The sequence below is a fragment of the Populus trichocarpa genome, chromosome 12 (genome assembly GCF_000002775.5).
Source record: "Populus trichocarpa isolate Nisqually-1 chromosome 12, P.trichocarpa_v4.1, whole genome shotgun sequence".
NCBI classification, from domain to species: Eukaryota; Viridiplantae; Streptophyta; class Magnoliopsida; order Malpighiales; family Salicaceae; genus Populus; species Populus trichocarpa.
In genome coordinates, this window is record NC_037296.2 from 166,437 (window position 1) to 187,337 (window position 20,901).

A 20,901-nucleotide genomic window follows, 5' to 3' on the forward strand; every position below is an offset into this window, starting at 1 on the left:
AATACCATTTTAAGTAATCTAAAAACTATGTTTAAATTGTGAAAACACGTTGCCTAAGCAAGAGTGAGTGTTGGGAACGCGTTGCTTTTGCCTGAGTTGCTTTTAGAGCAAACCGCTTCATGTTATATTTCCATACATGTAGGTCCCTTATACAATAGTGTTTGAATGATTTCTTGGCAATCCCCTTCTCCTTTGCAACAAGGTTTTTCTTTTTTGTTTCGTGAGTCTTCCTTTGGAAACCATACGGTACGGTAAGAGTTGACTCTTAACAGTGTTAAATATTGCATTGCAAATATTTCCATGCAAGTAGGTCCCTTAATTTGTTGATGACTGACGGTATGTGTGACACATTTAAAGACCAAGTCAAAGTCATTATTGATCTTTCTCACTGCTGGGAGAAACATCCTTAGCTGGGTGCTGACCAAATTTTAAATACAAGAAGACTAAACAAGAGTACTGAGTGTTGGAAACACGGTAATTATATTAATGAATTCTTATTTGTTGCTTTTGCATGAGTTGCTTTTAGAGCAAACCGTTTCATATTATATATTTCCATACCAGGAGGTCCCTTAACTGACTACACACAAGAGTGTTGGAGGCACCGCAATATTAATCTTCATAATTGACACTTGTGCAAATTTCTAGCTATTCATAGTTCATTTTAAATTTTAGGTACAGACAATGGTTGTAAATTCCATTCAATTGTGACTGATATATCTTATTCTAGTTTAAAAAATAAAACTAACTAGAACAAAATTTATCTCACTTAGAATTTCAGCTCATTCCAAAAACTCCATCTAAATTTTATGAGCATATTCACCTTGACTAATAAAACACGTTTTGGAGCCATACGTGACTGTCAAGAACAAATCAGTGAGTTTCATGGGCCAAAACGAATAATATCTTACTAGTGGGGTGTGGTGTTACTGGAAAGTTCAGCATAGTCAGGAACTTGTTAGATTTCTGAATGTCATACACATAGCGAAAATAATAAAACAAAATTATTTAGGAGTCCCTAGAATCATGTTAGACATATCTAAAGTTGTTTAGGAATTTATTACCTAAAGATATAATCTTCTTCTGCTTTGAATAATTATTTAAAGGGTAGGTTGTCATAATTACAAGTTATCCAATTGTCTGACCTCCAACAGTAATCCACACGAACCACCAGTGAGGAATCTCCTAAAAACCTATTTAAGAGAGATGAATTGTTATGTCTAGAGTACTAGCTCTCTATTTTGTGACTGTAGTTTTTTTATCTAACAAACAACAACTCCAAAATAAGAGGCATAAGCTGAGGTATAAGAGATACCTATAATTAATATGCATGAGAATTTCTTATGGAGAGATCACTTATGTTTATGGAAAGGCTCACGCGATAGTTGTGTAAGTGATTCTTAAAATTGAGATCATTAAGTCATCTTATATAAATAATGTTATACTTTGATCCTGTTACATGTTATCCTAATCAAGGTAACAAAAGAGCAGACATTAGGTATATCATGAACTATATGAAAGTACTTGAGTGATCAAGAGAATATTCATCACCTTAGATGAATTAAGAAAAATATTTCATCTATTCTCAAATAGTATTGATTGATAATTATTTTGGCCAATGTGGAATTAGATTTAAAAAGAGTTTCATATCTTATTCAAACGATCAATGACTATTATATAGAGAATAAACATGATTTAATTTGCAGATATACTATATGCTTTAATGTTAAATTAGAACATTATTGATATTTATTATGCTGAGAAACTAGTCACTAAAAGGTTAAGTTAAACCACTAATGACTTATAATATTTAGAGGATCATGACACGTTGTTAGACGATGCACCTAATCTTTAAATATAAATTAATCAATTGTTGAATTAATAATAAATTAAATTATTTAATCTATTTAATTCTATTTAATTAGAATTAGAATTTATATTTAGGCCTACATATTAGAAACCTAATGAGTTACACACATTAAGAATCATTAATAAAAAATTAAACTATGATGATTTAATTAAGTATGACTTGATTAAAATATATTTTAGAAATTAAGAACTAGATTATAATTAATACAAAGATTATATTTCTAGACTTATAAAATCAAGTAAGAACTTAATTGAGTTACTTTCTATGTTATCTTTAAATAATATATGGATATTATTTAAGGAACAAATAAATATTTTATTATTTATAGGATTTTTAAAGATTTTCTATAAATATAAAGCTAAGCCTATTATTTTGTAAGTGAAAAAAAAGTATGGTTTTTTGTTAGATAGAAAAACTACGTGAACACAATATTAAAGCTAGCACTCTAAGCTTACACAATTCATCTCTCTTAAATAGGGAATTATGAGATTTCTCACGAGTGGTTCGTGTGAATTACCATTGAAGACTGGACAATTAGATAACTTGTAGTTTGCGATATTCCAGCCTTTAAAAAAATATTCAACGTCGAAAAAGATCATATCTTCAGGAATAAATCCCTAAACAATTCTATATCTATATATTTGTTTCATAGTTTCCATGAAATAATTTTGTTTCATAGTTTCCATGAAATAATTTTGTTTCATAGTTTCCATTGCGTGGATGATATTCAAAGATCCAACAAATAGAACATTGACCATGAACATTTAGTAATAATACTTTGATACAATAAAAATATCATAATTATAACAACTTTATAATTTCTTATGCAAATCAATTTTTTTCTATAGACTTTATCTTTACTCTAGATTCATTAACCAAATATAAAATGATAATTAAAGATAAAGATAAAGATAAAGAAAGCTTCTATTACTAATAAATATATTTTATATAAATAAAATTAGCACTATATATAATCAATTGATTAGCTACAGATGATATTCACTAACATAAAAGTTGCAATAAGCACATCAACATTATATATCTAGCTATTTGAGAACACGTCAAAGCAAATAAAATGGTTGTTGAACACATCAACACTGGATTGATGATTGTTAATTCATTGATAAAAAGTTTACCATCTGTAGCTTATAAAAGACATGCTGAGCATACGAACTCTATACTGAACGGTATGGTATTTGTATTTTCTGACAATTGAAATCTAATTGCTATGGCTAGAAATATATGCTCGTAAACTTCATGATAGCATTGCTAACAGGGAGGGGAGCTGTTTTATCCACATATGAACTCTGTGCTGAACCTCCACTTGACATTTCCATAACCAGGATAATGGACATCTCTTTCACCAAGAAGCTTTCCACCGCTCTGGAAGGCGAATGCAAGTCACGACCTAAACAGGGTCAGATGGGGCACATGTTGTCAGAAATCGAATTTTAACTTGTTCGAACATAAGCAGAAGTAGGCTCGCGCAAAACTTCGCCAGAGAGAATTCACAGCTAAGGAAAACCAACATGGCAGCAAGCAAAGAACCATACATAGCACGAAGAGAAAATACAACAGGAAAGAAGACTTTATCGTATTGATTTCCATACATAACAAAGAAGTGAAAATCCACAGGAAAGAGAAAATAGTCAAGGCTCGTCCGCATGGAAAGAAGACTTTATCGAATTGATTTCCATCTTATAAATTGCAAGATTTGTCTTCTCATTCCAGTAAAAGTTGGGACACGGCACACTGAACCTAATCTTCCAAAATCTAATAAGCAGTACAATCATGTCATGACATCTCGTTAGTGTGCGTTCACCAGGTCTCGAACCCTATATCATGCTCTCTTAGATGCCTTAGCATTGTATATACAGCATTACCAAAAACGTGGGTTTTGTAATCTATTTTTTAGGAAGATCTTATTTTCTAGGCCTGGTTACTCTGCCAATGATGATTCTCTAGCTGGTTCTACCACCAAAGGCTCTAATCTCTCAGCTTCGTCATTTCCTTTAGGTATGATGAGACCATATCCACCAGCTTTTCTTTTGTAAACAATATTTATCTCACCTGGAATCAAGCACACAGCAACTCAGTACCTATATAAGTTAACAGATTGCAGAGGATAAGTGAAAAACAAATTGAAACAAGCTGCATAAGTTCATACCAGTTTCTTCATTCCTGAAACCATAGAAATCATGATCGACATTTTCCAGCTGCTCAATAGCTTCCGAGACAGTCAAAGGTGGCATGTCAAAAAACTTTGTGCGAACAACCTGGCAATCGGTTTAGAATTTAGAGAGAGAATCTATGGCAGACAAGAATGATATATGCAGGTTCGCAGTGAAATGAACTAACAAAGTTACAAATTGAAGGAATGTTATTTATATAGTTTCAACTGTTGGTATCAGTGCATTGTGTAACAGTCTGTTACCAACAATATCGAAAACAATTGAGGGAAGATAACTGTGAAACTTCAAAGTTTAAGGAAGAGTCTTATCCTGGTTGGAAGACTAACTCTAAGAGCAGAACATATAAGGGACAACTCCACTCAAAAAGATCTCTAGATAAGGAGATAAAGAACTTGAAGTTCAATTTCCTTGGCGGCAGGGGGGAAGGAAATTTGAATTTCTTTTCCCATTTCTTTAGCTTGTTCTGTTCCAGTTTCTTAATATAAATAACAGCCACTGTTGGCTGCAGTAGGGGCATCTGAGAGTGAATTCTGTTATGTCTTTTGTTTAGAAATTTAGGAGGTTGGCTACCTTGAATAATTCAGAACTAGGAACAAGGCTTGGCTTTGTTATTTTATTTCATTGTATAAGTTCCAGCAGTGAGTTGTTCAATTTTCCAGCAGCTAGGCTTGTTACACAATGGCACCAAGCTGCAAGGAAGGATTTTCAGTGCCAAGCCATAATTTGAAAAGATTGAGACTCAAATCCTTTATGAGCACAAAATTTGTGTGAAACAATTTCCTTTCACAGAGTCTATAAATGATTAGCTAAGAGAATCAACATGGCATTAGCCATGGCACAAGGTATGATCCTAAATTTCTGCAAATTAGACATGCCACACTGGTCACTAGATGGTGGAATAGGAAAAGCTCTTTATGGTGTATAGATTATTCTATGACCATATTGAATGAACTCATGAACAGATGAGACCTAAATTTGGTGATGCAAAACAATGCATAGCAACCAAATAGAAGCAAAAACAATAATGACAACATAAACAACGAGATTATTTTGATTAAACAGTAATTTAAGAGAGACAAACCTCTTCGATGGAGTCCTCAACTTCTTGCTGTGAAACTTCATCCGCATCACCCTCCACCACTTGTGGCACTGGTTCTCTAACCTTCAGCCTATTAAACCCTTTCATGTGTCTACCATGATCAGACTCCTTCTCCTTAATCTTCCTCAACTTTCTTTGGATAATTGACGACACCAGATCAATACTTGCATAGATTGTCTCAGCATCTTCCTCTGCTCTCACCACTCCATGCCTATTTGTAAACAAAGTCACCTACAAGGAAAACCAGTCCATGAAGAAAAGAAAAGAAACCAATTTAAAGCAAACCCAAGAGCATGAAAGCTAACTTTCAATTAAAAATGTAAATGGTACCTCGCATCTTCTAATTCTCGGACCTTTCCCCAACTCTCCACCTCTAACAGACAATCTTACATCAACTTCCCTAACAAGATGACTATGTTTTTGAACTGCCTTTCCTACTTTGTCTTCCACATGTCTCTTAACTGTATCAGTTAACTGTACCAAACCAAACATTTTGTTACATTTACAATTTGGACAGTAAATAACAAAAAAAAAAAAAATCAAAACTTGAATCATTTTAAAGAATTCAAAGACATAAAGAATTAGAAATGTAAATTTAGAAGTTAGAATCTTTAGAGAGTTTAAAAGCAAAACCTCCAAGTTTTTGCCTTGAATGATTAATTTGACAGAGTGAAGTGGACCATCCCATGACATCTTAACTGAGCAACCACCATGGGTTAAAGGAGTCCTTGCTGTCCTTCCCAACTCAATAAAGCTCATATTTTTGCCTAAAAAACTGGACTTGAGAGATGATTTTGGGATCTGGGTCTTGGTAGAAATGACTGAAGAAGAAGCTAGTGAAGTCTTAGGTGGTGTTGGTGATAATGAGACAAATGGGTTGTTAAAGCTTGTCTGCAAAGTACCTTCTACAAGAGAAGCCATTGACAATTTTTCTTTGAGGTCTGTTTGGATTGCTGAAAAACGTAGGAAAACGTGAGGTTTTTGGAAAGATCTCTCTCTGGCAAGAGAAATGGATAAGGACACGTCAGCTGATTGATGTTCAATGCTGGGTTTTGTTTGGTCCCCACAAGATGTGGACTGAATCTTTAGGCTCATGAGCCCAGAAAGTTTCAATCTTCATGTCTTTAGTGGATATTATGACATGGGCTTATGGGCTCAATGTGTTGGTGCCCATATCTCATTTCCTTATGCTTGAACACCTGACCAAGTGTGATCTTGCTCTGGCCTCCAATTTCTTCTGCCCAGAATCTGTGACAAAAATCAAAAAAAGAAAAAAAGAAAAGATAAGGAAATATGTTGAAAGCTTTGTTGGTTTTAAGCCAATCAAATTCTTTTGTGTGATTAAAAAGTTATGGTGTTAATTGATTCAACCATCAAATTGAATCAAATGTTTAGGTTAGTCTCTATTCATAAACAAAATCTTAGTCAGTCTAGACTTTTATTTTTCTCATTTTTTCAACAATCACGGAAAATTTCAAAGCAATTTGTATTTCAATCGATTTTTTATTTCTTGTAAGAAGAATAAATTCTCTAATATGTTAGTTTAAGATTCAAACTTAGAATGATAATAGATGAGGAAAATTAGAATTTTGGATAGTGTTTAAAAACAGGAGGGATAAAAATATATTTAGTTGGAGGAATAAAAACCGTCATAAAATAAATTTTTTTATAATAATTTTAAAATAAATTCTTATAATTTCAAAATAAAAAATCTAGACACGTGTCATTTTTGTCTCAAGTATATCTGTTTTTTTTTTAATCTCAAAATAATAATTAAATGTTAACTTTATAAATAATCTTAAAAGTATGTTTTATATTGCTAAATTACACACACACACACACACACACACACACACACACACACACACACATATATATATATATATATATATATATATATATATATATATATATATATAATTTTTTTTAGATGATAGCCTTAAAATCCAAATTTAAAAATCTAGAAAAAAGATCCTTGAACACTAAACATTTCCATTAAAGAAAGGCTAAACCCTTATAATATCAAAGTATTATTATGAGGTGTTACCCTTCGCTAAACATGTGTACGAGCTGTTACCCTTCGCTTCCATGTTGTGCTGCCTTGCCATTAAAGTTGTGGATTCAACTTTGAAGAGTTTATGAAAGGAAAATACGAGAAAGGAAAAGGATAAAGGAGGCACGAAGGGTCCGTATCATAAGAGCCATATGGCATTGCTTTTGCATTTTTGTGAGGACAGCTTATCCCACTAGCTACAATCTAAAGCTTGTAAGCAAACCATGCAACACATCATCATCTTCAACAATGGCCACACACGTACAAGCTAGAGGGTGATTGATAATTAAAGTAGACACGAGGATTCTAATGACTTGATTAGTTTAATTTATCATGTAAAATAGATGAATGCAATCCCAATTGTCCAATGAAAAGCAAACACAACAGGAGGTGAAATCGAACCCCACATGTTGTCCAAGAGGAGGGATAGTGGGTACATTGGTTTAGATGCCATTTCCTTCAATAATCAAGCGAGTAGAAGCAAGATCTCATGACCAAAGAGAGTGAAGCTACCATAGCCCAATTAAAAAAGAAGCATGTCATCTCTGGTTGACAAAAGCCGCCACCACAAATCATAACCATCCTTTAATGCCCTTCCATGTGGAAAAATCCTAACCATGAGATGGCAATTGTCTCCTTCGAAGCACTTACAAAAATATCTCAACACCCCAGATGAAAAAGTATCCTCCACTCGCAAAATATCAAAAGAAATATCTGAGAGGGGAGAAGCAGCTGGTTTAAGGGGAAGTGGAAGAAACTTGTTCGCCTTTTGTTGTTGACCCTTAAATATGCACCACCAAACTAAAGAGACCAAAGCTTCCCAGTGAGCCATCCATTCACTTCTGATCCTTAAACACTATTACACCACAAGTTGGTACATGGACTCTGTACGCAGATGGGGTGGCTGATGTGTCCAGATATGGACCCATACACTAGTGGCATCTAGATATTTTGGATATTTTTAGGGATGCCAAATTGTGGACTGTAGGATCAGATGGGGTAGGCAATGGAATCTATATCACAACCATTGGATCTTGGGACGATATTAGAGGTGGTGGGTTATTTCAGATATTTTTAGAATTTTTAGGAGAGAGTTAGATTTTTCTGTGTTTTATGCTGCACTTGCCAACAACAAGACCAAGAAAAGCACCTCCCAAAAAAAAGTGCTAAAAAATACTGAGACTTTAGAGGCAGGGAGAGATTGTAACGTAATGGGGGAGGTAGTGATTAGTAGTGGTGAAGAATTGGAGGTGAGATCAAAGAGTGAAAGAGAGGAGGAAAAACAGAGGAAACAGAGTAAAGAAGAAACAGGGGAGGTGAAAAAAAAGAAGAAAAAGAAGAAAGAAGGTGAAGGTTTGAATGACGGGTTAGTGAGATGGGACGGGTTTCTACCAAGAATGGTGTTAAGGGTGTTGTTAGTTGAAGCTGATGATTCAACTAGACAGATAATTGCTGCTCTTCTTAGGAAATGTAGTTATAGAGGTAAGTTGCTTGATCTTGTTTCTCAAACTGGTTCAATTGTTGTGTTTTTATTAATTTTGTGATTATTCTTGTGAACTGGGTTCTTGTTGGTTTTTCTTTTTGTGTTCTTTTTTCTTAAGCATGGTTGCTTGTGATGTGTGTTTATGTTTTGTTTGATGGAGAAATGAGGAGTCTTGTTTTGTAACATTATGGTTTTGGGACTCAAGTTGCAGGTTTTTTTCTTTTAAGTATGCATGTATGTTGGTCTAAACTTGGCCTCTGAAGATAAGGACTGTTATGTGCAGCTTGTGATTTGAGGTTAAGTTCTTGTTAAGCTAGTTATTTATTGACATGATTTCTAGTTGTTTTGAGACCAGGAAAAGATCTTCTTTGTATTATAACGAGGAATATGTTTTCCTTCTTTCTTTTAATTCTGCTATCTTGCTCTTCTGGTTTTGATGGATAAGTTGGAACGATAGCCATATAGGGAAGAAGGAAACAAAAATTTCAAATTTTACAGAAACTGGAAAGGTACAAGTGATTTGAATCAGTTCTGATGCATCTAACAAAAGAAAGCTCTACAAGGCCAACAGACATCCACTTAAAGCAAGTCTAATCTTAATTTGTAGGGATATTGGATGTTTGTTGGGCATGAAAAAATAACTAATCCAAGTTTGGAAAATATGAATGCACCTAAATTGCCTAAGAACCAGGACTATGGAGCAGAAAACAGGATTGAATGGTGGACTTTGGCCTTAAAAACAACTTTGGATAAAGCTTTTCATATATATCTTGCAATACTCATTATTTTAAGTAGTTCAAGATTCATGGTCATTTGAATTAGGCATTGTGCTGAAAAAGAAAAATAATTATCTTTTAGACCTTATTAAGCTTCTATCGATGAAAAGCAAGTCTTCTTCTTTCCCAGCATGGCTAATAACATGCTGCCATACCTGGTGACATCCATATGGGGAAAATGTATACTACCAGGACATGAACTCCTTATATCCACTTAGATTGAAGTAGCCTTTCATCGCCCTACTAGAAGTCACTGTCAAAGAGCTCGCCCTACCTTTGGTAGGCCTAAGATAGAAATTTGGCTCTTGGTGTCAGGGATCCTGTGCTTGCAGGCTTTAGGAAATTTGACTATTGGTGTGAGAGTTCCTGTCCTTTGACTTATTTTATTTCTACCACTTGATGTCGCAATATATTCAGTACTAAAGTATATGCCAGATGCTAAATATTTCATAACGTTTTGTAAGCACTGAGATGATTTTCTTCTTCTTTTTTGTTTTCTGTTGAGCAGTTGTTAGTGTTCCTGATGGCTTAAAGGCATGGGAGATACTGAAAGGAAGGCCACATGGCATAGACCTCATATTGACTGAAGTGGATTTGCCTTCGATATCTGGATATCCTCTTCTTACTATTATAATGGAGCATGAGATTTGCAAAAACATTCCAGTCATAAGTATGATAGGAAGAATGAATTTCTAGATGAATAGAAATGATTTAATTATCCCCCATGATAAGGGAACTTACATCTGCTTTTGGGTGATTTTGCAGTGATGTCCTCTCAGGATTCAATTAGTACAGTTTATAAATGCATGTTGAGAGGTGCTGCTGACTATCTTGTCAAGCCTTTAAGGAAAAATGAACTGAGAAACTTGTGGCAACATGTATGGAGAAGACAATCTGTATGTCTTCTTTGCACTTAATCGTTTATATCATTTTCTCTTCTTTTCATGTTAATTTAAGGTTATTAACCTCTCATTCTAGATGAGCCCTAACCAGTTCCCATTTTCTCAGTCCCTTGCTGGAGGAAATGGCCCCCAAGATGAAAGCGTTGGACAGGACAAGATTGAAGCCACTTCAGAAAATAGTCCTGCCAGCAATCATGCAAGTGGAGAAATGGCTTCTATTCAGAGGAGTAAAGGGCAAACAGAGAAAGGGAGTGATGCTCAGGTTAGTACTCTTTCATAAATGAGAGAGCATATGCTTTTCTTGGTGCATGGCTTGGCATGAGACCTCTCTAAAAAGATGAAGTTTGTTCTTTCATGTGCTTCTGTAATAAAAGCATAACTACCATTCTGCCAATTCACATTTCTTTTATTAGTAGCCTCATGTGAAGATTTCTTATTAAATGGAAATAAAGGTGCCTCAGATGTTTTTGAGGTGAATTTTGTAGTGTTTAGTCGAAAAAGCTGGAAACATTTCAAGCCAAATACAATTTACTCAGATTAGGTCATGGTGCTTGAAAGTTGAAACATTATTTGGACAACATGGGCCCATTCTTCTGCTATAGCCTCAACTGAAACCCTTTGTCAGGTTTAATTTAAATGAGAACACCATCTTTTAAATCTTTAGTCATTGTTTCAATTCATCCTCTTAGTCAGTCATGAACTGATTTCAATTGCTTATTCTAGACTTATTCAGATTCCATATGAGTCTCATCTTACGAATTGATTCACTGTCCATCTAGAATGCTGAATCCCTTAGGTGAATGTGACTCATGGGATAATTGAATAGTTCTAGAATCTCGATTATATATATCATCTGGGACATACATATCATCATTTACGAGTCCACTTATGATTAAAAGAAATTTCCTTCCTGTTTTGGTTGGCTACATGAGGTTTCATTTAGAGAGTGGATGTTTGTTTTCTCTTGCAGAGCTCTTGTACAAAGCCAGACTTGGAAGCTGAGAGCAGCCACATGGAAAATATGCAGGAATTTTTGCAGCCTGTACGGAGCATATTTTCGTTGACTGACATGAATATGCAGAAGCGTGAAATGCATGTGAATCTGGGTCAGAAATTGCTTTTGCATGATAGAGAAGCTGAAGGTAAAAGTACTGAACAATTTCATCTAGCATTATCATATTTGTTAAATTCTTTGAGGATAACTAACATTTTGTGTATGTTTCACTTGAATTAGGTTCAGCTGCAGCTGCCCGTGAGGATGCTAATATAATGGATGTGGACAAGGAAATTTCTCCAGGAAATGGAAGAACGGGTGCTTATGTTGCCATTGAGAGTTGTGACAACGATGTTGCCCTTGCCAACTCTCACAGAGAAGCCTTTGATTTCATGGGAGCATCTACTAATCGCAGTTCTTCTTTCAATAACGTCAAAATCAACTTTGATTCTTCTCCACATTTGGATCTTTCCTTGAGAAGATCTCATCCAAGTGGGTTTGAGATTCGAGATACGGAAGAAAGACGGGCTCTCTGGCATTCTAATGCCTCAGCCTTTACACAGTGAGTTCCTATTTCTGTTCACTATATCGTTGATACAATTTATGTTTTGGTTGTCACTAAACTAGCAGGAGATAAACAGATATAGCCTGTAGCATCTGTTTTCTAATACATTCAATGATGTTCCTGCAGGTACATTAACAGGCCTCTACAGCTTCCACATTCAGCACTGGAAAGTACTGGGAATCAGAAGGAATTAGGAACCAATTATGACAGAAAAATATCCAGTACTGGCTATAACTCTGATGCCCTGAGTCTAGCACCAAGCACTCAAAAAAGTGAGATCTCTCTGGCAGCTGGTCAAACCAAGGAATCTGAAATTGCAACTTCATCTCCTGGACAAAGAGTGTTTCCTATCCAAATTCCAGCGAAAGAAACAAGACTCAATAATCTATGCAACAGTTATGGCTCCGTGTTTCCCCCAATATTTTGCAAACAATCAGGTTTATCACCAATGATGAGTCCAAGTTCAGCTTGCCAGCAAGAGCCCACCTATAAGGTGAACCAATTTCAACATTCCAATCATGGGAGCACCTCCGAACAGAATCGACTTGGTCAACATACAAATGATTCCACCAATGGTTCACTACAAAAGCAAGAAGACAGATTGGATTCCTTGGAAGATAGAGGACTTATTTCTCCTGCCACTGATCAGAGTGCAAGTAGTAGTTTCTGTAATGGTGCTGCAAGTCACTTTAACAGCATGGGCTATGGAAGCACTTCTGGAAGCAATGGCAATGTTGATCAAGTTGCTATTGTCAGGGATGCTTCTGAGAGCAAGAATGAGGAAGGTGCTTTCACACATTCATACTCTCACAGATCTATTCAAAGAGAAGCAGCTCTAACTAAGTTTCGCTTGAAGCGAAAAGAGAGATGCTATGAGAAGAAGGTATGTTGTCACCTTCATCTGTCATCTTCACCACTGTTGCAGCAACATAGTAATACGATTAGCATTGATTATTGTCTGGTTACAGTGACAAAGTGAGAAACACTTAACAACACCACAATTAGAATAGTAAATATGTGGTTCATTTTAAAAAAAATAGAATTTATGTGCAGGTTCGGTATGAGAGCAGAAAAAAACTTGCTGAGCAGCGTCCTAGAGTGAAAGGACAATTTGTTCGCCAAGTGCACATTGATCCCTCACCTGCGGAAACTGATCAGTAGAGTGGAAATTCAAGTGATAACTTAGAGGGCACTGATTGTATCTTCGTTTTGCTCCTTGAAGTCTAGAGGGAACAATATGTTAGTCTGAAGTTGTTCCTGGCATCACGTCCATGCTTGAGCCGATTTGTAGATATAACTGCGTAGTTTTCTATTTCACAGGTTTTTCTTCCGTACATTCCATGAGGAACATCCTCTCTTAATTTTTGACGTTTAGGTTCTTTTACGTCAAAAACATGTAGGTATTTAGTACATGAACTAGGAAAACTTGTCGTCTTCATGTCTTGAAATACAGCAAGATCCAACCAGCTCGTCTATGCCTGGTTTTCAAGCTTGGCTTCGTTTATGTTTCTGTGGCCATTTTTCTGACTAATTGTTATATATCTTTCAGACCATTGAACTACAGGTGTTGTAATTTGTTGATTATGCAAGTGATAGTTTTGTAAAAGTGCCTTCTCAACTACATAGATATTTTGAACAGGTTTTTATGCCTAATGGAACTGAACAGCATGATCTGTTTTTGTTTGTATATAATCTGAAATGAGTTATTAAGATGGTGGGTTATTTTAGTCTGTGACTGACTTACAACTCCCGGAGCAAAATTGAGTGGAGATTGAAGGAAAGGTTTCTCTTTTCAGCAGCTCTGATTAAAGAATCCTGTTGTTCTCAATAGCTCCGCCCTTGTATTATAGTTCATGATGCAGTCTTTTTGTTTAGCTGACTGACTGCTTCTAACATTAAGGTAATGTCCGGCATAAAGCTTTGAATCTTTTAAGAAAGCTGGGTGCTGGTTAAACATTGTGCTTTCTCATTGTTGTGGAAGGGTTTATGTCTCAATCATTTGTTTTCTCGAGTGACTTTCCTTTTCCTGCCAGTACTGAAAAAACATACAAGTAGGTCAAGTTCGGGTCTAAATTTGTACCAAAAACATGGGTTGCATGGATTATGTTGTTGCTTCCTGTAACTAGGACAGCTGGCAAGCTTGGTAGTCATCACACCAGTGCAATGATCACAAGTACTGATGCGTTTTCCTGTGGGCTCAAATATGTTTTACATCTTACACAAGGCTCCTTTTTCCTGAAGTGTTTGGTATGGTGAAAGTGAAGTTTCAAAAGAGAGGAGTTGCATCAGGAGCCACTCAGGTTGCTTGCTTTTTTCTTCCTACTTTTTTTTTAATTTTTGGTGTACCAAATGGCCCTGCCAATGCACTTTGAAGGATGATGATGGCTGACTGATAGGACGTATTTCAATGGGATGATGAAGTAGTGGTATATACCAAATGTAGAAAAATACATGGGCTTTAAAACAATCCAGTTCACGGGGCACTGCCATGATATCAGAACTTCATTTAGCTTTTTCTGATTGATGGTTTTCAAAATATTGTTACCCCACCCTGGAAAAGAATGCAAGGCAGGCAGGATTGGAGCGTAACACTCCCATTCTGAAGCATTTAAGAGATAGTGAGGAGGCTTCCTCGAAACTATATTTTGTTCCATCATTAGTTAAAAACTTCTTTTTTTAAAAAAAAATAAATCTGGGTTATAAAAAACTACAATATAACTATAATATATAATTTTTTCTAATCCACACTTGCAACAAAAATTACACCTAACACGTAGTGGCAATACTGTGGAGAATCCTAAACAGTGAGCTAGTACGAGGGCCACTTTCACCAGCCTCATCTGCACATCCTTTAATTATCTCTAAAATATCAAAGAAATATAAAGCCAAACTTCTTTTTTTATCTATCCTGTTATAAATAATGAATAATGGGTCCAAAACGGGTCCTATAACAAAGAAAATAAGCAAATTTTATCCAGCAAAGAAGAACAGATGAGAAATCACTAAGATCCTGGGGTCATCTAGCTTTCTTTTTTGATTGGAAGACACGAAAACTGCAAACAGAAGCCTTTCAAAAGTGAACCTAAAAGGCTAAAACCATTCTTTCCCTTGATTTCAATCCTCTAATGCCTTGTGGGTTCTGCAAGTAGGGTTATGGTTTCTAACACGAAATATTCTTTTGAGGATCCTAATTAGGAGGTCCCATGGCTTCATCATACAAGGCTTACCTGATCATGGCATGGTAGAGTACTCGAACGGCTGAGATTTCATCAAACATCACACTAACCATAGTTTCTTAACTAACATCCTACTATACCAACCCTTTTCTTAAGCAAAAAGTAATGGCAGCCGCTACTCAAAAGCTAGTTTAGAGATTCTCCATGTTTTCTCTTTGAACTCTTTCCTGTGCACAGCTCAATAAAACAAAAGACACCCACAACTTGAAAACTCTTTTGTGATTAGTTAAACAGGAATATTAATCACCATCAACTTATTGTCCTTGAATCTAAATTTCATTTTCAACATAATTAGTTAGTTTTTAGCCCTTTACTAGAACGTACACAAGTTGAGCAAGTAAAGAGAGAGAGTTACGGAGAAGCCACTAGGCCAATGCATTATTACTCACACACTTATCTCCACTACTCCACAAGAAAGGCTACTGGCTACTACACTATAGTCTTGCTCTTTTAAAAGCCTTACTTTCCTTACAATTATCATTATAGTGTTTCCAACGTATCCTATCTTGTCAATCATCATGTTAGCTATATGATCCTTCCCTTGTAAAAGCATGCATATAATATAAACCAGAAAAGTAAAGCCTGTTGATAATTACAATGTTGATAGAGGTTCCAAATCTCAGATACCGGGACCCCTATCAGATGTTCAATGCTCCTAGCTATATATTTCTGTGATTGTTGCCCACAAATAACACAGGAACTGAAAATAATAGCTCTTGTGATAGGAATTGTAGGAGAAGTGTAGATTTTTTTAAAGGTGACAAAGACCTAGAAAAAGACCACCTTCACATAGCTCTAGTAATGCTACGACATTGAGTTGTGCTGGACATTGTAAAATGAATCAACTCTTGGTGGAACCTGATTAAACAAAGACAGTATGAACAATATTATCTTATGGGGTCGACACATAAATTAATACCGTAGAAGCAACCACCTCTTACCCTAACAAATATGAGATTGCAATCACTTTTTGAATTTCCAAGTTCATATTGGAAAATACTATTGACTTCCAAGGCAATGAAAAACAACAAGTCAGAAAGCTTTTTCTAAAAAGGATAGCGTTGCCCCACCATGTACACTATAAGATCCGTTACATTCAGGGAAAGCAGGTGCACTAGTTGAATTGAATAATCCAACGGTGGAGATGAATGCATTACATATTAATTTTATAACCATAGATTTAAGGGTGAATTCGAGAAGTTTACAAGGAAACATCTCTTAACAACTCCTTTATATATGAACCAGTCAAAAGCATGGCAGAGCAAAATAATTGCGCTGCTTTGTGTAATTTCCAGTGCTCCCTTTTATTAACCCCCATCATTTCTGCCTTCCTTAGCCTTGTAAACTTAGCCTTGTAAACCTCCTCTGCTCATCATCCTCTCCCCTTCCCTCCCCCTCGCCTTTGCCTCCCTACTGCAAATGTCTCTAGTCTCCATAGAATCTCCAAAACACTGTGCCAAGCAAGGACTAAACGTCAACAAGCTATCCAAGAAGCTTTTCTTTGCCTCTTCGGCATTCTTCACCACACTTCTCTCACTAATATTGATCATCTGGCTTATCCTGCGCCCTGCCAAACCTGAGTTCTCTCTCAAAGAGGCTGATATCTACCAACTCAGCCTCTCAGCTCCTAACCTTCTTAACTCCTCTATCCAACTTACCCTACTTTCCAAGAACCCGAATCAAAAAGTCGGCGTTTACTACGACGAATTACAAGTTTATGCTGCCTACAGGGGTCAGCAGATAACTGTTGACTCCCCCCTTCCTCCATTCTACCAAGGACATCAGGATAGCAATCTATTAACAGCATCTTTAGTTGGAACTGGATTGCCTGTGGCTCCATCCTTCAATTACGAAGTGGGGCGTGATCAGACTGCTGGAAAACTAGTTCTAAATCTAAGGGTTAATGGAAGGATCAGGTGGAAGGTAGGGACTTGGGTTTCAGGCAGATACCGAATCAATGTTAATTGCCTTGCAGTTATGGCTCTTGGACCTACTCTTCCAACAGGACCTTTGAGTTCAAAGCAAGGGACTGCATGCTCCACCACTGTCTGAATAAGATCCGCCAAGCAACAAACTAAGCTACTAGTGAGTTACTTAGTACTACTTGCTAAGATATTTAATCTTGTGGTCTACATGTTTTTGCTTCTCCGAAGTGTTGTAAATTAATTATAGTACAAGCTAAGACTACAGTTAATTAAGATGAGAGTATTAATGAAACCTTGTGGATTTTGCACTTTTATCTTTTATCATGGCAACTTCGATTTTGCTTAGCATGTGATAGTTGGAGATTGAAAAGGCAGGATTCCAGAGATCCTTGAGGTGGGTTTTTTTAGGTTGAAGATGATGTTGAGGGGTTCTTACCAACCCAGCGGCAATAACGGAAGCGGCAGAAATCAATGGATTCATTATAAGTTCCTCGCACCAAAAGTTGGTATTGGGCACGCTTTATTTGTTTGAGTGTTTCAACTTTGCTTCTCTGAATGTTCTCTGAGCAGAAAGAAATGGAGTGAGACTGATAGAGATGAGAATCTGAGGAGAAAAGGAGATGAAGGCAGGAAATTTACTTGCTGCCTTTGCCATGAATGAAATTTCCACGTCAATCCTTCAGCTTTAGTGCTCACAGGATAACATTAGTGCTCCTGGGTCCCTATGACCATAAGATTTCTGGAATCTTTTCTCTCAAATTTACTTTCTTCTGTCTGCCTTTCAAACCATACTACTCACGTAACACAACTGAATCTGTATGCTAATGAATATACCAAGGAATTTTTTTACCAAGGAACATACTAATTCCAGGTCATGGAATTTTCTGTCTCCAAAAGCCCTAAAAATATTATATTGATCATACACATCTACTGCTGCAAGTGAAGAATAAAATTCCAGATTCCAGATTTTTACCCTTCTTATCCGACCTCTCCTGTCTCCAAAAATAAGGCTAATTGATTAAAAAAATACCATGAACTTTCGGGTCAACACAGAAAGTTAATTTCTAACCTATTTTTATTCTGATTCTGGTCGTGTATTTATTTATCAATATATAATATTGTTTTCTCATCCGAATTGTTGTATGTTTATTAAATTTGGCCACATATTAGTCAATTAAAACATGGCATGTGTTCTAAGACACTCCCCAAACATGCGATCACAAGAACATGTGTCATGTTTTGAACTTAATAGTGGACGCTTTTTTGGATTGAAGGACTACAGTAATTTTGGAATCCAAATCATATTTCCTTTTCATCAAAGGTTGATGAGCATATTTTTTAAGCAATTAGCCCAAAAATAATTCAAACTATCGAAGTAAAATAGTAAACCAAAGCTAAAATGTGTTCACACCAGAGGCCAAACTACTGCATGTAAAGACAGGAATATACTCATATAAATTCTTAACTCAAGGAAGGACAAGGGCATAAAGAAAGAACATACATGTGCCACCACCTTTTATATTGCACATCTTTTGCCTTTTGGTACCTTTTACTGGCAATGTCTATTCTTCACAGCTATATGAGAGCTCGCTATCAAACAGTCAAAGCCATTTTGTGACTAACAATTGATGTTGTGGTGAAAAAAAAAAGTAATACATTCCATTACTATTTCTCTTACCTAAGAAAGAGAAACGTCTATTGCCACAATTTTCAAAAGTGATAAGCCTTTTCAATATGATTTCAAAAGCTAGCTGCTTTCAACCTCGTATACCTTGAGAACTTGCTGATGAAGAACAGCATTTTAACAGGGTTAAATGCAGCACAAGCTCAACTAAGATGTAGAGTGTTTCACGTGAAGCAAGTATTTTTATTATATTGAGTTGATAAGCTTTTCAGCTCAAAAATAGGCATCTATTCCCAATCAAAGCACAAAATTGCCACTGTTATTTGCTAATGGAATGTAAGAAAAATAAGCATGCCACAGAATGGGACTTTGTTTTGATTTTTACGTTTGTTTCATCTAAACAAAATATTTAATTCTGATGGTAAAATCCAATCACATCATTCTTTGATTCAATCCATGTATCTTCTCTTCTTTTTATTTATTTATTTATAATAGTCGAGGTGTTTTATTTCAAAGACAGGTCTACCATTGAGACAATGGTATCCCAGTTAGAAAAAAGTTATTAAAAGTACAAGTGAAAGCATTGATTTGCAAAGATAAAGGAGGAATGCAAAATATATACACAAAAAAGATTTGAATTGTAAAAATTATGGATCATCACTTATTTGTCCACTCTTTGGGCTTCTAAATAGATCATTCTCAGTATATGAGAAATTTGCATCCATAGCTTTCAACCCGAGAGACAAACGATGAAGAATAAACTCAAACATTGTATTCCGAACTGACATGATATTTTCAAAAATCAGTTTATTTCTTGCACTCCAAGTGTTCCACAAAACCCCATAAGACAATATTGCAAGTGTTTTTCGCTTGAATCAACCTTTTACTAGAACACTCTATTGCAAAACAACTTGATCAATAGACTCTGGCATGCACTAGCTAATACCCAACCCAATTCATAAAACGTTTGCAAAGGTGCCAAGATGCATAACAATAAAGAAAAAGTTGATTCACATTCTCTATGCCAGTGTTGTAAATAGGGCAAGTTGCTTGACTGAGATTAAGCAATCGCCTCCATACGAGAAAATCCCTTGTACATGTTCAATGTAGGAGTAAAAGCCACAAGAACATTTCAATCTTAGAGGGAGCAAATTCATTCCATATCAGTTTAGTGAAATTGAATGTATATGAATACTCTGCTTTGTATATGAATACTCTGAATAATCTAAGAACATTTCAATCTTAAAGGGAGCAAGACTTGAGAGTCTATTGTCTAGTGCATTCAGCTGCCTATTGCCTTAAATCCTCTTTGTGTGCACTCAAGTTGGCCCTATCTAATAGGACAACAAGCTGTTGAAGTTGTGTCTAATCTGAAGATCTTAACCTCTGATTCCATCTAAAGTCTTAGTGCTATGAATCTTCCCTAAAGTCCCCCATTTCCACTAGTGTCGCTGTTTTGGATTTTTATACTTTATAAAGCCGTAGGAAACAAGATTGAAAAGTCCCTACCTGTAGCCATTTATCTGTCTAGAATTTTATGATTTTCCCATTACCCACCTTGAATTAGCACTCATTATTCAAGATAGTTGAAGTTGCCAAATCAAAGTTAATAATGGAGTAAATGCCTTTCCATGGCTGTGATAATGTAGCACTTAAAACTGGAAGGCCATTGACATAAGAAGGCTTATACTTGTGTTTGATAATGTCCTACCACCCTCCAGAATTGGAGTCTCCTAGCTACCATAGCCACTTAAATAACTACTTTTTTTTTTCTTTGTAAAGAACCCACACCTAGACCTCCTCTTGCCTTATCTCTCGCAACCACTTTCCAAGATACCTTACAAATCTTTCTTGTATCGGAGACACCAGCTTATAGAATTAACCTTCGATGGATAGAAGATATAATTTGAGCAACACCTTTTAGCATTAGAAAAATAGACATATAGTATATGGGGAGTGTACATATGACTGTTTCTAGAAGACAAACCCTACCAGTCATGCTTAACAGTCTTCTTTTCCATAATCTAAGTCGTGTTCTGATTTTATTGATGACTGGCTTCCAAGTTGAAAGTTTTGTAAGATTAGCATCCAGAAAAAGTCTTAAATAAGTGATAGGCAATTTATCTGGAAGGAATTTAGTGTGATAGAGCCTTAGATTATGTTTAGTTAGTGTCTTAAGACATAA

General features: G+C 35.8%; 3 protein-coding genes across 4 annotated transcripts; 2 read left to right on the forward strand and 1 right to left on the reverse strand.

Annotated features, from left to right (window-relative positions):
• Positions 1–3,437: 3,437 nt before the first annotated feature.
• LOC7493471 (ribosome-binding factor PSRP1, chloroplastic) lies at positions 3,438–6,162 on the reverse strand. Its single transcript, XM_002317803.4, has 5 exons — positions 5,792–6,162; positions 5,489–5,632; positions 5,141–5,389; positions 4,035–4,143; positions 3,438–3,937 (listed from the first exon to the last, which is right to left on the reverse strand). The coding sequence occupies exons 1-5, from the start codon at positions 6,077–6,079 to the stop codon at positions 3,807–3,809; spliced, it is 921 nt and encodes a 306-aa protein (XP_002317839.1). The 5' UTR covers positions 6,080–6,162; the 3' UTR covers positions 3,438–3,806.
• A 1,779-nt stretch (positions 6,163–7,941) lies between these two features.
• On the forward strand, positions 7,942–13,537 carry LOC7485182 (two-component response regulator-like APRR5). 2 transcript variants are annotated; one of them, XM_024582038.2, is made up of 8 exons: positions 7,942–8,693; positions 9,979–10,140; positions 10,236–10,366; positions 10,479–10,634; positions 11,343–11,514; positions 11,613–11,928; positions 12,058–12,814; positions 12,985–13,537. In XM_024582038.2, exons 1-8 carry the CDS (start codon positions 8,423–8,425, stop codon positions 13,090–13,092), a joined length of 2,073 nt encoding a protein of 690 aa, XP_024437806.1. In that variant the 5' UTR covers positions 7,942–8,422; the 3' UTR covers positions 13,093–13,537. The 2 variants fall into 2 exon arrangements, with proteins under 2 accessions (XP_024437806.1, XP_024437805.1); XM_024582037.2 differs by having other exon boundaries at positions 7,947–8,693; positions 11,607–11,928.
• Positions 13,538–16,410: 2,873 nt separating this feature from the next.
• LOC7493469 (NDR1/HIN1-like protein 26) lies at positions 16,411–17,406 on the forward strand. The gene has a single exon (XM_002318465.4). It carries the CDS (start codon positions 16,587–16,589, stop codon positions 17,217–17,219), a length of 633 nt encoding a protein of 210 aa, XP_002318501.1. The 5' UTR covers positions 16,411–16,586; the 3' UTR covers positions 17,220–17,406.
• Positions 17,407–20,901: the final 3,495 nt, after the last annotated feature.

Coding starts and splice junctions, on each gene's coding strand:
- LOC7493469 (XM_002318465.4), top strand. CDS start 16,587: ATGTCTCTAGTCTCCATAGAATCTCCAAAACACTGTGCCAAGCAAGGA.
- LOC7485182 (XM_024582037.2), top strand. CDS start 8,423: ATGGGGGAGGTAGTGATTAGTAGTGGTGAAGAATTGGAGGTGAGATCA. Junction 8,694..9,978: donor TAGGAAATGTAGTTATAGAG/GTAAGTTGCTTG, acceptor TCTGTTGAGCAG/TTGTTAGTGTTCCTGATGGC. Junction 10,141..10,235: donor CAAAAACATTCCAGTCATAA/GTATGATAGGAA, acceptor GTGATTTTGCAG/TGATGTCCTCTCAGGATTCA.
- LOC7493471 (XM_002317803.4), bottom strand. CDS start 6,079: ATGGCTTCTCTTGTAGAAGGTACTTTGCAGACAAGCTTTAACAACCCA. Junction 5,633..5,791: donor TTCAAGGCAAAAACTTGGAG/GTTTTGCTTTTA, acceptor GGTTTGGTACAG/TTAACTGATACAGTTAAGAG. Junction 4,144..5,140: donor TTGAGGACTCCATCGAAGAG/GTTTGTCTCTCT, acceptor ACCGATTGCCAG/GTTGTTCGCACAAAGTTTTT.